Genomic DNA, 17,681 nt, shown 5'->3' with positions numbered 1-17,681 from the left:
TCAAGTTTTAGCCTTGTTACTGACTAGCGTGTTACAGGCAAACAGATTATGTAACCTCCCTGGATCTCAGTCTCATTTGTGAGGCGCGGGGAGTACGAGAGCTGGCCTCAGAGTTTGGGAGAAGCGCCTGGCCTAGCCTGCAGAAGACAATCAGGAAGGGGCTCTCTCATCTTCATGGTCACCAACACACCGTGCTGAGATCTGAAGACCGCTTCACCCTAATGCTCTGACCTTCCAGCTTCGGGGAGCCTTGGGGACCCAGGGCTGGAACCCCAGCGCCAGAGGCCCCCTCGTCATGCCCAGGTCTCTGTACAAAGTGAACCTTATACTGTGCCACCGCTCACGTCTGCGCCTGCGTGCAGGTCACGCTCGCTGCGCCTGCGCAGATTTAGCAGCCGTGGTTAAGAGTGTCGTCAAGGAAAATCCCCAGCCTCTGGGTAAACAAGCTGCCGCGTGAGACCGCCGGCACGTGTACCCTACAGCTCCAAGACCTCTCAGCCTATGAGAAAGCTTGGAGAGCAGGACTGGCACTGACGTCACCAATCTTGGCAGGTCGGGGGTTATTTCCTCAGCCAATAAGAACCTCAGAAGTGTGGAGGGCGTGGCTTCCGGTCAGGCTTCCAATCGCCGCGTTGGGGCGGCCCCTCTCGCACGTGTATCTCTCCCGCCCCCGTCGGCCTGCTGACCAATGAGAAGACGGTGGCGGCCGGAGGCGCCAATGGAGGCTGTGCGGGGGGCCGACGGCTGCACGCGGCACGGGGCATGGGTCGGCGCCCCTAAGCCAATAAGCGTGGGGGGCGTGGCAGCGCGGCCCGTGGGCGGGTTTGGAGGAGTCAGCGTAATGCTAGAAGTCCTAGAAGAAATTTGGAGTGTGCGTGCGCGCCGAGCGGTGAGTGCCCGGGGATGGGGAAGAGATGCGGGGCGGTCGATGTGGACTTTTCCGGGGTGGTGTGGCCGTTTGGGAAGGTGTTAAATAGAGTGTGTGTGTGGGATCATGCAAATACGTGATAGCTCCGGTGGGAGCTCTGATGGTTGTGGAGAGTAGGGACCACGAACTCAGGTCTAGAGGGACGGGGTGGGAGTTAGTGACATCAGATCCCTCGCCCCCCTAGAGTCCCTGGACACTTGACTGCCCGGGGGGAAGGGCTCGGAAGCCTTCTGCGACCTGAGGGAGCTCCCTTTCAGGTCGGGACTGAAGGAGCCGCTGCTCCCAGGGAGGTACCGGAACGGGACCCTTGAGAGCTGATGGAGGATGTTTTAGTGGCTGCTGTTTGGGTGGTCGCCTTAAACACTTGAAAGAGGCAGAGGTTCGAAGACGGGAGGGATGCCCTGGTAGGGCAAATCGGAGGGTACTAAAGGGTTGGCATGCTGATATGAGAAAGGATGGTGTGATAATTTGTGAGACCCAGAGCCAGTCACATTACGGCTCCGGGTGTCTTTCTCATGTTAAACGGAAGGGTTTAGGCCTCAGAGTCGTCCTTGAGAATAGACGTGGGGTAGCAACTATTGAGTTCTGAGACGAGTGATAGGGTTGGGATTTGTGCAGATTGGCTGTGCACGTCCTCCTGAGCCACTGGAGGTGGGGAGGCACCAACAAGGTGTTTTGATATCTGTCTGTACAAACAACCAGGCCAGGCGTCTGGTAAAGTTGGCCTGACATAAGGTAGAAAAGTGAGAAAGTGGGCTTCGTAGGAAATCATTGGGGCTGGTGGCTGCTAGGGTGGTCTCAAGCACTTTGTGAGCCTGGGAAAATGGGCTATGATGTTAAGTGTGTGGGGAGTGCAAACAGTGTCTTGGGATCAGGCCTAAGGCAGAGAAAGGGGTTGGATGCAGTCTGTGTTCCTGGCACCAAACTTAGAATTGGCTGGGTATTTGAGAGGCCAGGTTTGCCAGTGCTGGAATGCAGCTTACAGGTTGGTTAACACCTCACAGGTTCCTGAAGGGTAAGAAACCAGAATGACAAGCCATTATTAGAGTTCAGATTTTTGAATCCTGGGCTCCATTTGTTAAGAGCTTGAGACCATGTTATGAGGCACTGGACAAGTTTAGTAACTTGTGTGCCTTAGTTATCCCCCCGGGAATGGGGGTAATAATACCTATCTCACGGGGTTGTTCTGGGGATGAAATAATGTAAAGTGCTTATCATAATGCCTGGGTCATGGTGAGAGATTTATGTGCCTGCTGTGGCTGGGAACTAGTCTCACATTCTCAAGTTTTTCTGCAAGTTTTGATGGCGTCCCATTTCTCTCTTCCGGTCTTCAGGCAGCAGTCCAAATTCCCTCATTCCTCCCTTCTAGCCCTCTCCCAGGATCCAGGCCCCAGATTGGGCCACTTGCTCTGTCCCAGTTTGATTTTCTCATCCTAGGCCCCTTCTCCTCCCTGTCCCCCCCGCCTCCCCCGCCCACCCCCGCTGCCATAATAACAAGAGATTCAGGCTCTGAAGGAGGGCTTCTGGAAGGGAGAAAAAGGTGCGTGTTTTCTCCCAGAGTCTGGGCCTCCAACTTCTCCGCCCTGGGTCTTTGGTACCAGGCCATCAGATGTGTACAGTTTGGGAGAGAGGAAAAGTCAGAGCTGCAGGAACAAGCTGAGGAGCGGGCAGATGGGAGTCCTGAAAAGAGAGCCAGGCGTGGTGGCGGGGAGGTGTGGGGAGGGGGCCCCCTTCCTCCTAATCCTCTCTCCAGGAATCCCTGGCTTTGGGACAGGACGGCTGTCGTTTGGTTGGGGGAGGCGCCCAGGCCGGGTGCATGTCCTGGGCCACCAGCCAAGAGAACATGATGTTCCCAAGTGCGCTGGCCGCCGCCCTCTCGGGCTGGCCGCCTCCCAAACCGCTGCCTCTCCAGGCTCTCCAGCCTCCCTGCCCCACATTCCCCGGCAGCCTCGCCCCGCCCCCTTCTTCCGCTTTGACGTCACCGCTGTCTCCCGCCCCCTCGCCTCCATTGACGGCAGCAGGGCCTGGTTACTGTGGGGACGGTGAAGCAGGACAACAAGAGCCTTGGGAGCAAGCGGGGGCTGCTGGAGGGCTGGAGCCTTTTGTGTATGCAAAAGACAGATAGGGAGATGGAGGCGGAAGAGTAAGGACTGCCTAGGTCAGGGGGGATCACACCTAAATCCCCGAGGGGGGAGAAAACTGTGTTTTCAGGGAAGAGGTGTCTGCAAATGAGACAAGGCCAAGGCCACAGTATGAGTTGGGGTGGGGAGGATCATTTTCAGGGAGAGGAGACTGAGAATCCAGCCTCCTGAATCTTTTTTTTTTTTTTTTTTTTTTAAGTAGAGATAGGGTTTCTCCATGTTGGTCAGGCTGGTCTCGAACTCCCGAACTCAGGTGATCTGCCTGCCTCAGCCTCCCAAAGTGCTGGGATTACAGGCGTGAGCCACCACGCCCGGCCTCCAGGCTCCTGAATCTTTGTTTTCCTGTTTCAATTTTTCTGGGTTAATTTATAACACACTCTTGTCCCAGCTTTTCCACAGAGCCCTCCCCTTCACCCTCCCCTCATTGTTCAGGAAAGTTTAGGCCACGTGACAGTGAGGGGCGTGCCCCCACAATGATTATGTCAGCAGCTGCTTGGAGGCCTGTTCATCTACTACCCACGTTTCCAGGGAGCCCTGCGAGGAACTACTCATCACGGTCCTGGATCGAGGGGGCTGTGTAATTGCAGTTCTCCTGGGACCAGACTAACATTTTATTGCTTGCAAATCGTTCCCCTGTTTTCTTTCTAGGACTACTCCCCTCTTTAAAATAATTAGAATTCCAGCCGGGCGCGGTGGCTCACGCCTGTAATCCCAGCACTTTGGGAGGCCGAGGCGGGCGGATCACAAGGTCAGGAGATCGAGACCACAGTGAAACCCCGTCTCTACTAAAAATACAAAAAATTAGCCGGGCGCGGTGGCGGGCGCCTGTAGTCCCAGCTACTCAGGAGGCTGAGGCAGGAGAATGGCGTGAACCCAGGAGGCGGAGCTTGCAGTGAGCCGAGATCGCGCCACTGCACTCCAGTCTGGGCGACAGCGTGAGACTCTGTCTCAAAAAAAAAAAAATAATAATAATAATAATTAGAATTCCCAGCCCCCTTTCTCCTGTTTACACTCTCTCTCCCCCCCCCCCACCCATCCCTTTTTTAAAAAAAAAAAAAAAAAAAAAAATCATGTTACCGTATTTATCGATCACTTGCCATGTGTCAGGTCCTGGCCTGGGCTCTGGAGAGTGCAGTGAATGAGACAGATGACGTTCCGGCTGGGCCCCTGGAGTTTGGCTTTCTCTTTTCCAAGCAGTGGAAATATGAAGCCCTTGCCACCCCACTTTTCTCTGTCTAGGGCCCCAGCTAGCCTCTTCTCTCTGCCATCCCCTTGGTCCCTCTGTAGTCCTGGCTTCCTGGCCCCCACTTTTGGGGCAGCCCTAATTGTGGGTGGCTGTGTTCTCTGGAGGGAAGTACTAGACACCACGTAGGCTGCCCAGAGACCTTTTCTCTGAGTGGCCATAGAAGCACCTGCCATTGTTTCTCTTCACAGCCACTATTGGCTCTGGTCGCTCCTTCCATTGTCCGCATCTTTCCTCCACCCACTCACCCACCAATCACACGTGGGCCCTTAACTGTCCTCTCCCAGGATTTGAAGTGTCAGAGGAAGTGCTGCGGTTAAAGGGCTTCATTATGTAGAACGAAGGTTGGGAAGGAACGAGGTTGGGACAGGAACCCAGGAGAGGCCCAGCCAGGTTTCTGTCTGTCCCCTCCTCTCAAGGACCACCCATCTCATCCAGCGTGGCCTAACTCCCAGCGCCATTCCTTTTCCCCACCACTGGAAGGGCGAAGATGCCAAGATGTTGTGTTCTGCAAGGCTAGCGCGTTCAGGAAGTAGGCAAGTCTTGAGCACCTACTCTGGCCCGGGTTTTTCCCCTAAAGAGGCGCAGCGTACCTCCCTCTCTCCTCCCTTCCATTATTCACTGTGCAAGCGTCCTGCGCCCATTGGCTGGGCGGTGTCTGAGGCTCTTCAGCCCAGCACCAGCACCCAGGTCCACGTGCGCCCGTGTGTGTGACACAGCCCTGACCTTAGTGGAGGCCACTAGCCAATCAGGCGCCGGGAAGAGATCCCCAGCCAATCGGGGGCGGGGCCTGCGGCTCCGTCGGCAAGAGGCCAATGAGGGGGCAGTGCCCGGCATTATGCAACCCGCCTCCCCGCCCGGTGGAGCTTCCACTCGGCTGCGGGCTGGAGCAGCGGCGGGCAGGCGGGCTGAGGACACTCCCGCGACCAGGTAGGCATCTCTGCGGCCATCCTGGGGCCGATCTCCGTCCCTGAGCCGGACCGCTGCCACTTCCAATCTGATGGGCTACTTTTGGCCCAGCCAGTCAGAGGGCACACTGTCGTCCTTACCGCTACCCACCCTCTCCCCGCCCCCGGGGACCGAAGTGCTCCTCGAAATCTTGCACCGGGAGTCTGCACTCCTGACCCACTCACCTTACCTCCAGCTTGTCCCCACCTCCCCGTCCCATCTTGCCCGGCCCCACAGCCGACTCAGCGGGCATGCCCCGGTCTTCTTGCTCGTTACTCGAGGGGCCCCAGGTTTGCCCCGGTACCAGGACCCCATTAGGCTTTCGGCGCTCCCCGTGTCTCTGCTCTCCAGTCCCTGGCCCTGCGCCGCCTGTGATGTCAGCCCACTTCGGACTGGAACATCCCGTTCCCAGCGCTAGTTCCTGCTGTTGGCCACAACCTTCCCTTTTCGCCTGGCGCTGAGAAAATGCTCAGTAGTGGGGGTGTGGTTAGACGGGGAGTAGGGGAAGAACGATCTGTTGGTGTTGTGCCTCTTCTGCCCAAGACTTGGGGTGGGGGTCTGGCCAGAAAAGTAGGGGACTCTTTTTTGAGAGGATCCTCGGGTCCTTGACGATGGCAGTTTGCCGGCTTCGGTCCTCGCGGTGGGGAAGCAGCGCAGGGGCTAAAGAAGGAAAGGCTGTGTTGTCTTGAGCAGAATGACTGGGATCCAGGCGAGAGTCAGGTTGAGGGGCTTTTGCGCGGAGGGCGGTGGCCGTCGTGTTTCGTCCTAGGGAAGCCAGGACAACCCTGGAATCCTAATAGGCCGTCCCACTTCGTGCGGCCACTGAGCCATCCTGGGACTGGGGATATGTGAAGGATGCGTGACCCCCGGCCGCACCCACCAGTGTGAGAGTGGGCCGTTCCCCCACTTCCGCCGGGAAATGGGGGAGGGGTCGCTCCTTCTGCCCTCCTGTGGTCCCTCCAGCAACCGCTGAGCTCAGCAGCTGACGTCGGTTTCCCTGGCGACCGTGGCGGCGGCGGAAGCGCGTGGTGGGGCCGCGCACGTCGGCGCGCATGTGCAGCGGGGGTGGCACCGCCCCCGGATAAAATTAGCCTGGAGGCCTAAATATAGGAGGCGACCAGCTTACCCCCTGCTCCGAGGCCTTGGAGGCCCAGGCAGAGTGGAGACCTAATGGGAACTGGGGAATGGGAAGTGTCCAGGTTTTTGCCGACAGCCGTAGTTATCGACTGCTCAGGCCAGGGTGGCAGGGGATGTGAAGGAAGGCCCCGGAGAACTTTCTCCCACGTGCAGCCCCCCTAAGGGTACAGGAAACATCCTGACTCCCCATTGGAAGCCCCAGGCCTGGGTTCCACTCCCATCAGTCCCGCATGAGGCCAGGCAGGGGAAAGTCTGAGTGAAGTCAGCAGGTGCTCTGGAGTTAACAAACCAGCTTTCTGCAAACTCTACTTCCTGGTTTCCCTCTCCAGGTACTGGCTGTGCTCGAACTTGTCAACCCTCAGAGACTTAAATCTTCCACCTCACTCCCTCAGCCAGGCCTCCAGGCCCCCCCGTGCATCCGTGGTGGCCTCTTCGCCTTCTCTGTTCTGTTCTCCCCATGGCCCAGACATGAGTGGCCCCCTAGAAGGGGCTGACGGGGGAGGGGACCCCAGGCCTGGGGAATCATTTTGTCCTGGGGGGGTCCCATCCCCTGGGCCCCCACAGCACCGGCCTTGCCCAGGCCCCAGCCTGGCCGATGACACCGATGCCAACAGCAATGGTTCAAGTGGCAATGAGTCCAACGGGCATGAGTCCAGGGGCGCATCTCAGCGGAGCTCACACAGCTCCTCCTCAGGCAATGGCAAGGACTCAGCCCTGCTGGAGACCACTGAGAGCAGCAAGAGGTGCGTATGGATGTGTATGTTGGCTCTAGGAGTGGTCTTGTGAGCAGGCAGAGCTGGGTGACAGGCCTCACACTGCTGGCCCTACCTGTAACTGGGCCTGTTGCTGTCTCCTAGCACAAACTCTCAGAGCCCATCCCCACCTAGCAGTTCCATTGCCTATAGCCTCCTGAGTGCCAGCTCAGAGCAGGACAACCCGTCCACCAGTGGCTGCAGGTACGTCGAGTGAGGCTGGAGGAGAGGTCTGGGGGCCCAGGCCACACTCTGGGACTAATGTCTTTATCTCCTTCCCTGTGGGCCCCGCAGCAGTGAACAGTCAGCCCGGGCGAGGACCCAGAAGGAACTCATGACAGCACTTCGAGAGCTCAAGCTTCGACTGCCACCAGAACGCCGGGGCAAGGGCCGCTCTGGGACCCTGGCCACGCTGCAGTACGCGCTGGCCTGTGTCAAGCAGGTGCAGGGTAAGTGGTATGTCCCAAGAGGGAATGGCCAGGACCTGGGCTCCTGTGTTGAGGCAGCCTCCTTACTGAATGCCTCACTGCCTCCACCCTGCAGCCAACCAGGAGTACTACCAGCAGTGGAGCCTGGAGGAGGGCGAGCCTTGCTCCATGGACATGTCCACCTATACCCTGGAGGAGCTGGAGCACATCACGTCTGAGTACACGCTTCGTAACCAGGTCAGCGGCCGCCTGGCCTCTCCATCCCGATGCACCCCTACCCCTTCTCCCTCAGCTCTTCAATCTGCTCTTGCTCTCCCCTTCCTGCCAGGATACCTTCTCAGTGGCTGTCTCCTTCCTGACGGGCCGAATCGTCTACATTTCGGAGCAGGCAGCTGTCCTGCTGCGTTGCAAGCGGGACGTGTTCCGGGGTACCCGCTTCTCCGAGCTCCTGGCTCCCCAGGATGTGGGAGTCTTCTATGGTTCCACTGCTCCATCTCGCCTGCCCACCTGGGGCACAGGGGCCTCAGCAGGTGAGGTGCCCAAGCACTGTGAGGAGGCATGAGCAGTCCCGGGAAGCTCCTGCTGTGAGGGGCCGGGGGACCCAGACTTTCCCTTGGTGGGTTCTTCGCAGCCTAGGGAAGGGGCGGGAGGCTGTGCTCACTCCTCTCCTGTCTGTCTCAGGTTCAGGCCTCAGGGACTTTACCCAGGAGAAGTCTGTCTTCTGCCGTATCAGGTAGGTGAGGGGAGGTGGGGAAGACCTCTGCCTCCTGTTTTTTTGTTTTTTGTTTTTTGTTTTTTGAAAGGGAGTCTCATTTTGTTGCCCAGGCTGGAGTGCAGTGGCATGATCTCAGCTCACTGCAACCTCTGCCTCCCAGGTTCAAGCGATTCTCCTGCCTCAGCCTCCCAAGTAGCTAGGATGACAGGCGCCGCCACGCCCAGCTAATTTTTGTATTTTTAGTAGAGATGGGGTTTCACCATGTTGGCCAGGCTGGTCTTGAACTCCTGACCTCAGGTGATCCGCCTGCCTTGGTCTCTCAAAGTGCTGGGATTAAAGGCACGAGCCACTGTGCCCGGCCTACCTCTGCCTCTTTTTGCCCCCTCCTCAGGGTCTTTGCTGTTGTGTGCTGTGATCTTGTGGTTGGAAGAGTGGGTGGCTCTCTGTTGAAAGTCCCTAATGCTCCTCTCTGCTTTGCTAGAGGAGGTCCTGACCGGGATCCAGGGCCTCGGTACCAGCCATTCCGCCTAACCCCGTATGTGACCAAGATCCGGGTCTCAGATGGGGCCCCTGCGCAGCCGTGCTGCCTGCTGATTGCAGAGCGCATCCACTCGGGTTACGAAGGTGAGCGGGTCTGGGCCCTGGCCTGGTTGGGGCTGGGAGGAAGGACATTTCCTCATGGTCAGGCATGAATTTGGGAGGCTTAGCCAGACCTTTTGAATTTTGGAACAAGAAAAGCTTTTGTAAAGATGAGGATTTGAGCTCCTTTTAGAGGTAGAGTTGAATAAGATCACTGAGCTAGAAAAGGGCAGGGAAGAATGCCTTGCTTGCTCTCAGTCGTGGTACTGGTACAGGGCATAGGATTGGCCCAGACCATCTTTGGGCCCATAGTGCCCAGGGCACAGCTGTGTGGCAAATCGTCAGCCAGCCTGGGCCCAGGCAGAGTGGAGGGCTGAGGAGTTGGGCATTCTGGACAAAACCCAGTGACCACACTTTCTGTGCCTCAGCTCCCCGGATACCCCCTGACAAGAGGATTTTCACTACACGGCACACACCCAGCTGCCTCTTCCAGGATGTGGATGAAAGGTGAGGATAGGACCTAGAGGACAGGAGGGCAGCCAGGGCTGAGGCCACGGCCACTCTGATGCCTCCTTCCCATTCAGGGCTGCCCCCCTGCTGGGCTACCTGCCCCAGGACCTCCTGGGGGCCCCAGTGCTCCTGTTCCTGCACCCTGAGGACCGACCCCTCATGCTGGCTATCCACAAGAAGAGTGAGTTCCTCTTGCCCTGCTCACCCTTCCCACTGTCCCGGGCTTTTGAATGGCTGCCCTTCAGGTTGGGTCTCTTGGTGCCTTGGTCTCCTGGATCTCCAGTGCCATGGCCTCCCCATTACTCAGCTCTCCCTCCCTTTGACCCCTCCCCCTTTCCCACTTCCATCAGTCCTGCAGTTGGCGGGCCAGCCCTTTGACCACTCCCCCATCCGCTTCTGTGCCCGCAACGGGGAGTATGTCACCATGGACACCAGTTGGGCTGGCTTTGTGCATCCCTGGAGCCGCAAGGTAGCCTTCGTGTTGGGCCGCCACAAAGTACGCACGTAAGTGGGCCATGTCCCCAAGCTGGCGTTGGGGATAGGGCAGTGTGGTGGGGGACAGGACTGGGCCAGGCTGGACTCACTCTTCCCCACCCTACAGGGCCCCGCTGAATGAGGATGTGTTCACTCCCCCGGCCCCCAGCCCAGCTCCGACCCTGGACAGTGATATCCAGGAGCTGTCAGAGCAGATCCACCGGCTACTGCTACAGGTGAGAGTAGCGGAGAGGGAGCGTGGGAGGTGAAGAAGGGGGTGGGAAGTGGGATCAAGCCATCTAACCTGCCCTCTCCCCGCTGCAGCCCGTGCACAGCCCCAGCCCCACAGGACTCTGTGGAGTCGGCCCCGTGACATCCCCAGGCCCTCTCCACAGCCCCGGCTCCTCCAGTGATAGCAACGGGGGTGATGCAGAGGGGCCTGGGCCTCCTGCGCCAGTGAGTGACCTGCTCCCACCGCATTCTCTAATCACCCTTTCCCCTCTCCTCCTCGGAACCAGCACTGCCAGTCCCAGAGTCTTGCCCGATCCCCCTTTGCCCTCTCTTTCGTGCCATTTCCTTTTTACCCTGCTCTCATCAAGGCGTCTGTGCCTCCCCACTGGTACTTACTTGTTTTATTGTGCCCTTGGCCCTTGACACTGGCCACACCTCCTGCTGCTGCTCACTGTGGTGCTGTCCTGCAGGTGACTTTCCAGCAGATCTGTAAGGATGTGCATCTGGTGAAGCACCAGGGCCAGCAGCTTTTTATTGAGTCTCGGGCCCGGCCTCAGCCCCGGCCTCGCCTCCCTGGTGAGTTGGTGACAATGTATGGGTGAGGAGACAGACCTGGGGGGGTCCCCTGATCTTCACCGCCAACCTATTTGCTGTTTTTTTCCATGTGAGCTTGAGAAGACTATTTTCCTCTTTCTCTCTTTGCCCCAGCTACAGGCACATTCAAGGCCAGGGCCCTTCCCTGCCAATCCCCAGACCCAGAGCTGGAGACGGGTTCTGCTCCCATCCCGGCCCCACTAGCCTTGGCCCCTGAGGAGGCCGAGAGGAAAGAAGCCTCCAGCTGCTCCTACCAACAGATCAACTGCCTGGACAGCATCCTCAGGTAAGGCCTGCAGGCGTCTTCTCCACCTCGGGCTCTAGCCCTGCCCACCCCAAGCCCTTCTTTGATGCCCTCTACTGTGTCCCTCACCAGGTATCTGGAGAGCTGCAACCTCCCCAGCACCACTAAGCGTAAATGTGCCTCCTCCTCCTCTTACACCACCTCCTCAGCCTCTGACGATGACAAGCAGAGGACCGGTCCAGTCCCTGTGGGGACCAAGAAAGGTAAAGACCCAGTGCACCCTGCTCCCACTGCCCCGTCCTGGCCTGGTGGCCCTGTGTCTTTTCCCTTCTGCTTCTGGGCCCTCTTGCTGTGCCCTGCCCTCCTTCCCAGCCTCCTGGTCTCCAGACTGTTCCCTACCACCATCCCCTTCCCCTTTTCCCTGGGATCCTCTCTCCTGACTTCCCCGTGGGGGTGGGGATGGTAACTGGCACCATCTCTCTGCACAGATCCGCCGTCAGCAGTGCTGTCTGGGGAGGGGGCCGCCCCCCGGAAGGAGCCAGTGGTGGGAGGCACCCTGAGCCCGCTCGCCCTGGCCAATAAGGCGGAGAGCGTGGTGTCCGTCACCAGTCAGTGTAGCTTCAGCTCCACCATCGTCCATGTGGGAGACAAGAAGCCCCCGGAGTCGGGTATGGGCGTGGAGCTGGGGGACAGTGCTTGGGCTCTACCAGTCTCCCAGCTAGAGCTCCCTCCTGCCTTTCCCCTCCCTTCCAGCCCCTGATGGAGAGAAGGAGGCCTCCCTTGACGTGGGGCTTGGGGCTACCGCTTCTTGCTCTCCCCTCCCTGCCAGGCTTCTCGACTCTGCCCTTCCCCTGTTCTGCTTCTCGTATTGTTACTGTCAGTTGAAACACACAGTCTGGGGTAGGGGGTTTGCCCTGAGGTGCTGACCACAGAGGGTCTGAAGGCGAGGAAAATTGAAGCTCCCTGAAGGGTCTTTGGATATGGACCTTGAAAATGTGTGAAGGGCTGGGCATGGTGGCTCAGGCCTGTAATCCCAGCACTTTGGGAGGCTGAGGTAGGAAGATCACCTGAGATCAGGAGCTCGAGATCAGCCTGGGCATCATGGTGAAACTCTGTCTCTACTAAAAATGCAAAACTTAGCCAGGCGTGGTGGCACGCGCCTATAGTCCCAGCTACTTGGGAGGCTGAGGCAGGAGAATCGCTTGAATCCAGGAGGTGGTGGTTGCAGTGAACCGCGATCGTGTCCCTGCACTCCAGCCTGGGAGAAAGAGCAAGACTCTGTCTCAAAAAAAAAAGGAGAGAAACAGAATGTGTGAGGGAAAGCCAAGGGGTGGGCTTCTCTTCCAACGAGAGTTGTGAGGGGGTCATCCCGGTAGAGTTCCTGGAGGGGAGTGGCCACTGGAGGGACCTGAGTATCTATCGTCTCCTCTACTGGGCCAGCTTTGCATGGAGGAGAGGACCCAGGGCCAGCCCTTGGCAGAGAGGTGACCAAGAAATGTACATGGGGACCAGGCTCGGCTATGGGGCAGAGCCACCAGGGGTTGGCTAGGCTATCGGACAGGGAGGGTGTGGTATGGATTTGTTGACCCCTGAGGTGATTCTGATGATCTTTCTGTATCTCACTTTCCTCAGACATCATCATGATGGAGGACCTGCCTGGCCTAGCCCCCGGCCCAGCCCCCAGCCCAGCCCCCAGCCCCACAGTAGCCCCTGACCCAGCCCCAGATGCCTACCGTCCAGTAGGGCTGACCAAGGCCGTGCTGTCCCTGCACACACAGAAGGAAGAGCAAGCCTTCCTCAGCCGCTTCCGAGACCTGGGCAGGCTGCGTGGACTCGACAGCTCTTCCACAGCGCCCTCAGCCCTTGGCGAGCGAGGTAGCCACCTGGGGCCTGCTGGAGCCTGCCCTTTGCCCAGTCTAGGACTGGACTGTCGGGGGGTGGATCTTAAGGGAGGTGTTTCTGCTCCAGGGACCCAGGCTGGTGGTGGTTCCACCACCAGGCCTGCCTAGGGACAGGTCCCTCGCTAGCTTCTCCCCACTAGGCCGGGGTTCTGGGCTGCAGCCAGAGGAGGGCAGCCTGGGGGGATGGCACTGGGACGGGCAGGCGGAAGTGCTGTGCTCCAGGTAGGCGACTTCAGGCCTAGCCTGGGGGCAGGGGCAGGAAGTGTGCCCACTTAGGAGTCAGTTGTCACTGATGAAGAGACATGCATAGACTCTGGGCCAACTCTGGGTGGGGTCTGGGCTTCAAGGGCAGGTGGAAGGCAGCCCCTCCAGGTGCCTGAGGGAGACCCCCTGCAGGCAGACGCAGGACTCAGGACTGGGCTTTCCAGCCCCCCTCTTCACTCCATCGCAAGCTAGGCAGAACACGGCCTCGACGGGCAGGAGGAACGCCTATGCTGGCAGCGCCCGCAGGAGTTTGGCGGATGGACCAGAGCCACCTGTCCATGTGTCCATGGACGCACCCTGCCTCCTCCATCTGCCAGCGTGCCTCCATCTTCCACACACCCCCAGCTCGACCCCTCTTGTAACCTCTCCCTGGCCTTGTTCCTTTCTCAATAAATCCCCTTGTCCCTGGCTCCTGTGATTCTTCCCTGAAGGTGCCCCACCTCCTGAGCCCCCCATTCTGTGTGGGTTGAGAAGCTCTCTCTGGAGCCTTGGCCTGCCCTCTCCCTGGTCAGAGTGTCACGGCAGTGTGGGTAGCAGGGGCACTAACCCCAGGTTGAGGCCCTCGCTAACCCTAGTCTTTTCCCACAGGCTGCCACCATGGCCCCGCACCCCCAAGCCGCCGACACCACTGCCGATCCAAAGCCAAGCGCTCACGCCACCACCAGAGCCCTCGGGCTGAAGCGCCCTGCTACGTCTCACACCCCTCACCTGTGCCACCCTCCACCCCCTGGCCTGCCCCACCAGCCACTACCCCCTTCCCAGCAGTTGTCCAGCCCTACACTCTCCCAGTGTTCTCCCCTCGAGGAGGCCCCCAGCCTCTTCCCCCTGCTCCCACATCTGTGCCCCCGGCTGCTTTCCCCACTCCTCTGGTGACCCCCATGGTGGCCTTGGTGCTCCCTAACTATCTGTTCCCAACCCCATCCAGCTATCCTTACGGGGCACCCCAGACCCCTGTTGAAGGGCCTCCCACTCCTGCCTCGTACTCCCCTTCTCCATCCTTGCCCGCCCTCCCCCCAAGCCCTCCTCGCCGCCCGGACTCTCCACTGTTCAACTCAAGATGCAGCTCTCCACTCCAGCTTAATCTGCTGCAGCTCGAGGAGCTCCCCCGTGCTGAGGGGGCTGCTGGTGCAGGGGGCCCTGGGAGCAGTGCTGGGCCCCCACCTCCCAGTGAGGAGGCTGCTGAGCCAGAGGCCAGACTGGTGAGCACTGATCCCTGCGTCTGCCCGCCAGCCCCCACCCCAGTCCCGCCCCTTTGCCACCTTATGCTGCCTGCTGCCTCTGCCAGGCCAGTGTCTCAGCCTCCAGGAAGTGGAGGGAGACCCCAGCTGAATTTCTGAATGAAGCAGAAATTGGCTAACTCCTCGTTGAAGGGACAGTCCTGTCTGTCTGACAGGTAGTGAGGACATCTCAATAACTTCTGAGGGAGTATCTGCCACTTGGAAAGGGTCTGGCCTCACATCCCCACTCTTCGCCAGCTTGCTTCTCTCTCAGCCTGGCCTTACTGTCACGAAGTGGGGAGCAGAGACCACTGGGGTTGGATGTGCCTCTGCCCACAACCAGTGAGAGCAGTTGAAGGGAAGCGTAGGTGCTGACCCCTTCATCCCTCCTTGCCCCCCTCCCCTCCTCCAGGTGGAGGTCACTGAGTCCTCCAATCAGGACGCACTTTCCGGCTCCAGCGACCTGCTGGAACTGCTGCTGCAAGAGGACTCGCGCTCCGGCACAGGCTCCGCAGCCTCAGGCTCCTTGGGCTCTGGCTTGGGCTCTGGGTCTGGTTCAGGCTCCCATGAAGGGGGCAGCACCTCAGCCAGCATCACTCGTGAGTGCCCCGCCTCCAACACCTCCCAGGGTCGGGCAGTGACTGGGGAGCCGGGAGCCCAGGCCCCATCTTGGCGGAGCTTCCTAAGGCCATTGGGATGGACATGTGGCCTTTGAGGGAGGCCTTGTGAGGCCCCCGGAGTGGGCATGCAGCCAGCCTGACTCCACTGGTCTGCCCCCCCACTTCTCAGGCAGCAGCCAGAGCAGCCACACAAGCAAATACTTTGGCAGCATCGACTCTTCCGAGGCTGAGGCTGGGGCTGCTCGGGGCGGGGCTGAGCCGGGGGACCAGGTGATTAAGTACGTGCTCCAGGATCCCATTTGGCTGCTCATGGCCAATGCTGACCAGCGCGTCATGATGACTTACCAGGTACCCTCCAGGTGAGGCATTTCAGAGGCCGCCTTGGCCTTCCTTTCAGAGGTAGTAGGGGGGCAGTTTTCTTTTCTGGGACTAGCTCTGTCCTGGATAGGATAGATGGTTCCTATCCTCCCTGCCCCTTGGATCTCTATTACTAGTTCCTCCCAGGAGGAGAGCAGGTTTCCTGGTCTTGGGAGCCTTGACCTCCCATAGCCCTGATTTAGGGGAGGAGCATGAGGCGGGAAGTTGTGGTAGAGGAAGGATGCCAGCTTCACAGGTCCTGGTCTGGGTCCTGGATCCCAGCCTCTGCCTTCTGAACCCCTTCTCGGGCAGGGACATGACCTCTGTGCTGAAGCAGGATCGGGAGCGGCTCCGAGCCATGCAGAGGCAGCAGCCCCGGTTTTCTGAGGACCAGCGGCGGGAACTGGGCGCTGTGCACTCCTGGGTCCGCAAGGGCCAACTGCCTCGGGCTCTTGATGTGATGGTGAGAGAAGCCTGGGACAGGGGTAGAAAAAAGAATTGAGCTTGTCAAGTTCAAGGGATCGAGGCCAAGAGCTGATCTCAATATCCTTGGATCATTAATTCTGAAGACTGTTGATTCCACTGAATTTGCTGTGGATTATTATTAAGCTGCATGAGTCTTTGCAGAACTTTTCTCAGCCTATCCTATGCTAATGTGCATTGTGACTCTCCTGTAACGGCATCTGGGTAGAGGGCACAAGGCACCTTCCAACCTTGTTGGACTGCAGGTGCATATATGTGGACTGGTGCTTCTTGGGAGTACATTTCGGGAAGCACAGGGGGCTGGGGGTGGGAAGCTGGGCTGACAGGTTAGCAGTGAGGACCCTCTCTGACTCTCTCCTGTCCATTTCTCTTACCAAGGCCTGTGTGGACTGTGGGAGCAGCACCCAAGATCCTGGTCACCCTGATGACCCACTCTTCTCAGAGCTGGATGGACTGGGGCTGGAGCCCATGGAAGAGGGTGGAGGCGAGCAGGGCAGCAGCGGTGGCGGCAGTGGTGAGGGTGAGGGCTGCGAGGAGGCCCGGGCCCAAGGTGGGGCCAAGGCCTCAAGCTCTCAGGACTTGGCCATGGAGGAGGAGAAAGAAAGCAGGAGCTCAGCCAGTCCAGCCTTACCTACAGCAGGAAACGGCACGAGCTAGACTCCATTCTGGGACCATCTCCAGGAGTCCACAAGATGCTTTCTTCTCCTGTGTCCCAATTCTCAGAACTCAGATGTGGCTGGACCAACCAGTGGGAAACTGCCCCAGCTTCTCCCACCATAGGGGGCCGGACCCCCATCACCAGCCCAGGATCCAGGGGCTGCCTCTGGCCTCATAGGGAGCAGAAAGCAGAACTCCGCAGCCCAGCCCAGCCCAGAGGAGTGTCACCTCCCGCCTTTGGAGAGGAATCCTTCCTCCCCTGGACAGAGTCGCTGACAGGCTGCTTAAGTGGCCTCTCCATATCCTAGCTGAGCCTGAATCCGACTCCTGAGGGTTGGGGCTGCACTTATTTATCGGGGGAGACAGCTGTCTCTCCCACCTCCTCCCCACATGGGAGGAGAGCCTGAGGCCCAAGCAGGACCTGGGGGATCCAGCCCCTAGCTGCTCGGGGGTGGGGGAGGTTGGTGGACCATGGAGTCCCTGGTGCTGCCCCTCAGGTGGGACCCAGGTGTTCTCAGCTGTACCCTCTGCCGATGGCATTTGTGTTTTTGATATTTGTGTCTGTTACTACTTTTTTAATACAAAAAGATAAAAACGGCCAGGACTTTGTGGAATGAAGTTTGGGGTTGGGGTGAGGGGAGCGCGTCTAGGAGGGACTCGGCCCTGCTTCCGGGAAGGTTGTAGTGAGGGTGCACAGGGCCATCCCCTGAAGACGCCCATTCCTCTTTCCCCCAATCCTGTCCAGGTGAGGGCCCTGCTCAGCCTACTACATCCACGCCCAGCTCTGACTCTGCTGTCCCCTCTAGCATGGCCTCAGCTGGGTTTACCCTGGGAAGGAGAGATGAGAGGCACGTGTGGCCAAGGGCTTGGGTGAGCTCCAGCCCAGGTCACAAGTGGCCGAGGCAGAGGAAGCCCGCTTAACCCCGTCGTGCCTTGAGGTATTCGAGGGTGTTTGTCTTCCTTGGCTTCCTTTTTTAAATAAAAAAAGACGAAATTTCACTCTGTTACCCAGCTGCAGTGCAATGACGCCATCTCGGCTCACTGCAACCTGCGCCTCCTGGGTTCAAGCGATTCTCCTGCCTCGGCCTCCCGAGTAGCTGGGATTATAGTGTCCACCACCATCCCCGGCTAATTTTGTATTTTTAGTACAAATTAGAGATGGGGTTTCACCATTGTTCAGTCTGGTCGCAAACTCCTGACCTCAGGTGATCTGCCCGCCTCGGCCTCGCAAAGTGCTGGGGTTACAGGCGTGAGCCAC

At 58.9% G+C, this 17,681-nt stretch overlaps 1 protein-coding gene across 1 annotated transcript; it reads left to right on the top strand.

Annotated features, from left to right (window-relative positions):
* The first annotated feature begins 5,153 nt into the window (after positions 1 to 5,153).
* On the top strand, positions 5,154 to 17,024 carry PER1 (period circadian regulator 1). Its single transcript, XM_025361082.1, has 23 exons — positions 5,154 to 5,242; positions 6,727 to 7,140; positions 7,255 to 7,353; positions 7,444 to 7,598; positions 7,693 to 7,814; positions 7,906 to 8,107; positions 8,259 to 8,310; positions 8,774 to 8,916; positions 9,300 to 9,378; positions 9,456 to 9,562; positions 9,732 to 9,885; positions 9,983 to 10,091; positions 10,180 to 10,311; positions 10,557 to 10,662; positions 10,795 to 10,966; positions 11,057 to 11,187; positions 11,413 to 11,592; positions 12,557 to 12,799; positions 13,678 to 14,288; positions 14,719 to 14,905; positions 15,096 to 15,285; positions 15,596 to 15,746; positions 16,145 to 17,024. The coding sequence occupies exons 2-23, from the start codon at positions 6,866 to 6,868 to the stop codon at positions 16,421 to 16,423; spliced, it is 3,879 nt and encodes a 1,292-aa protein (XP_025216867.1). The 5' UTR covers positions 5,154 to 5,242; positions 6,727 to 6,865; the 3' UTR covers positions 16,424 to 17,024.
* The last annotated feature ends 657 nt before the right edge of the window (positions 17,025 to 17,681 follow it).

The sequence above is a fragment of the Theropithecus gelada genome, chromosome 16, assembly GCF_003255815.1.
Source record: "Theropithecus gelada isolate Dixy chromosome 16, Tgel_1.0, whole genome shotgun sequence".
Lineage (NCBI taxonomy): Eukaryota > Metazoa > Chordata > Mammalia > Primates > Cercopithecidae > Theropithecus > Theropithecus gelada.
Note: the sequence above shows the minus strand (reverse complement) of the source record. Positions and strands in the feature narration are given on the sequence as shown.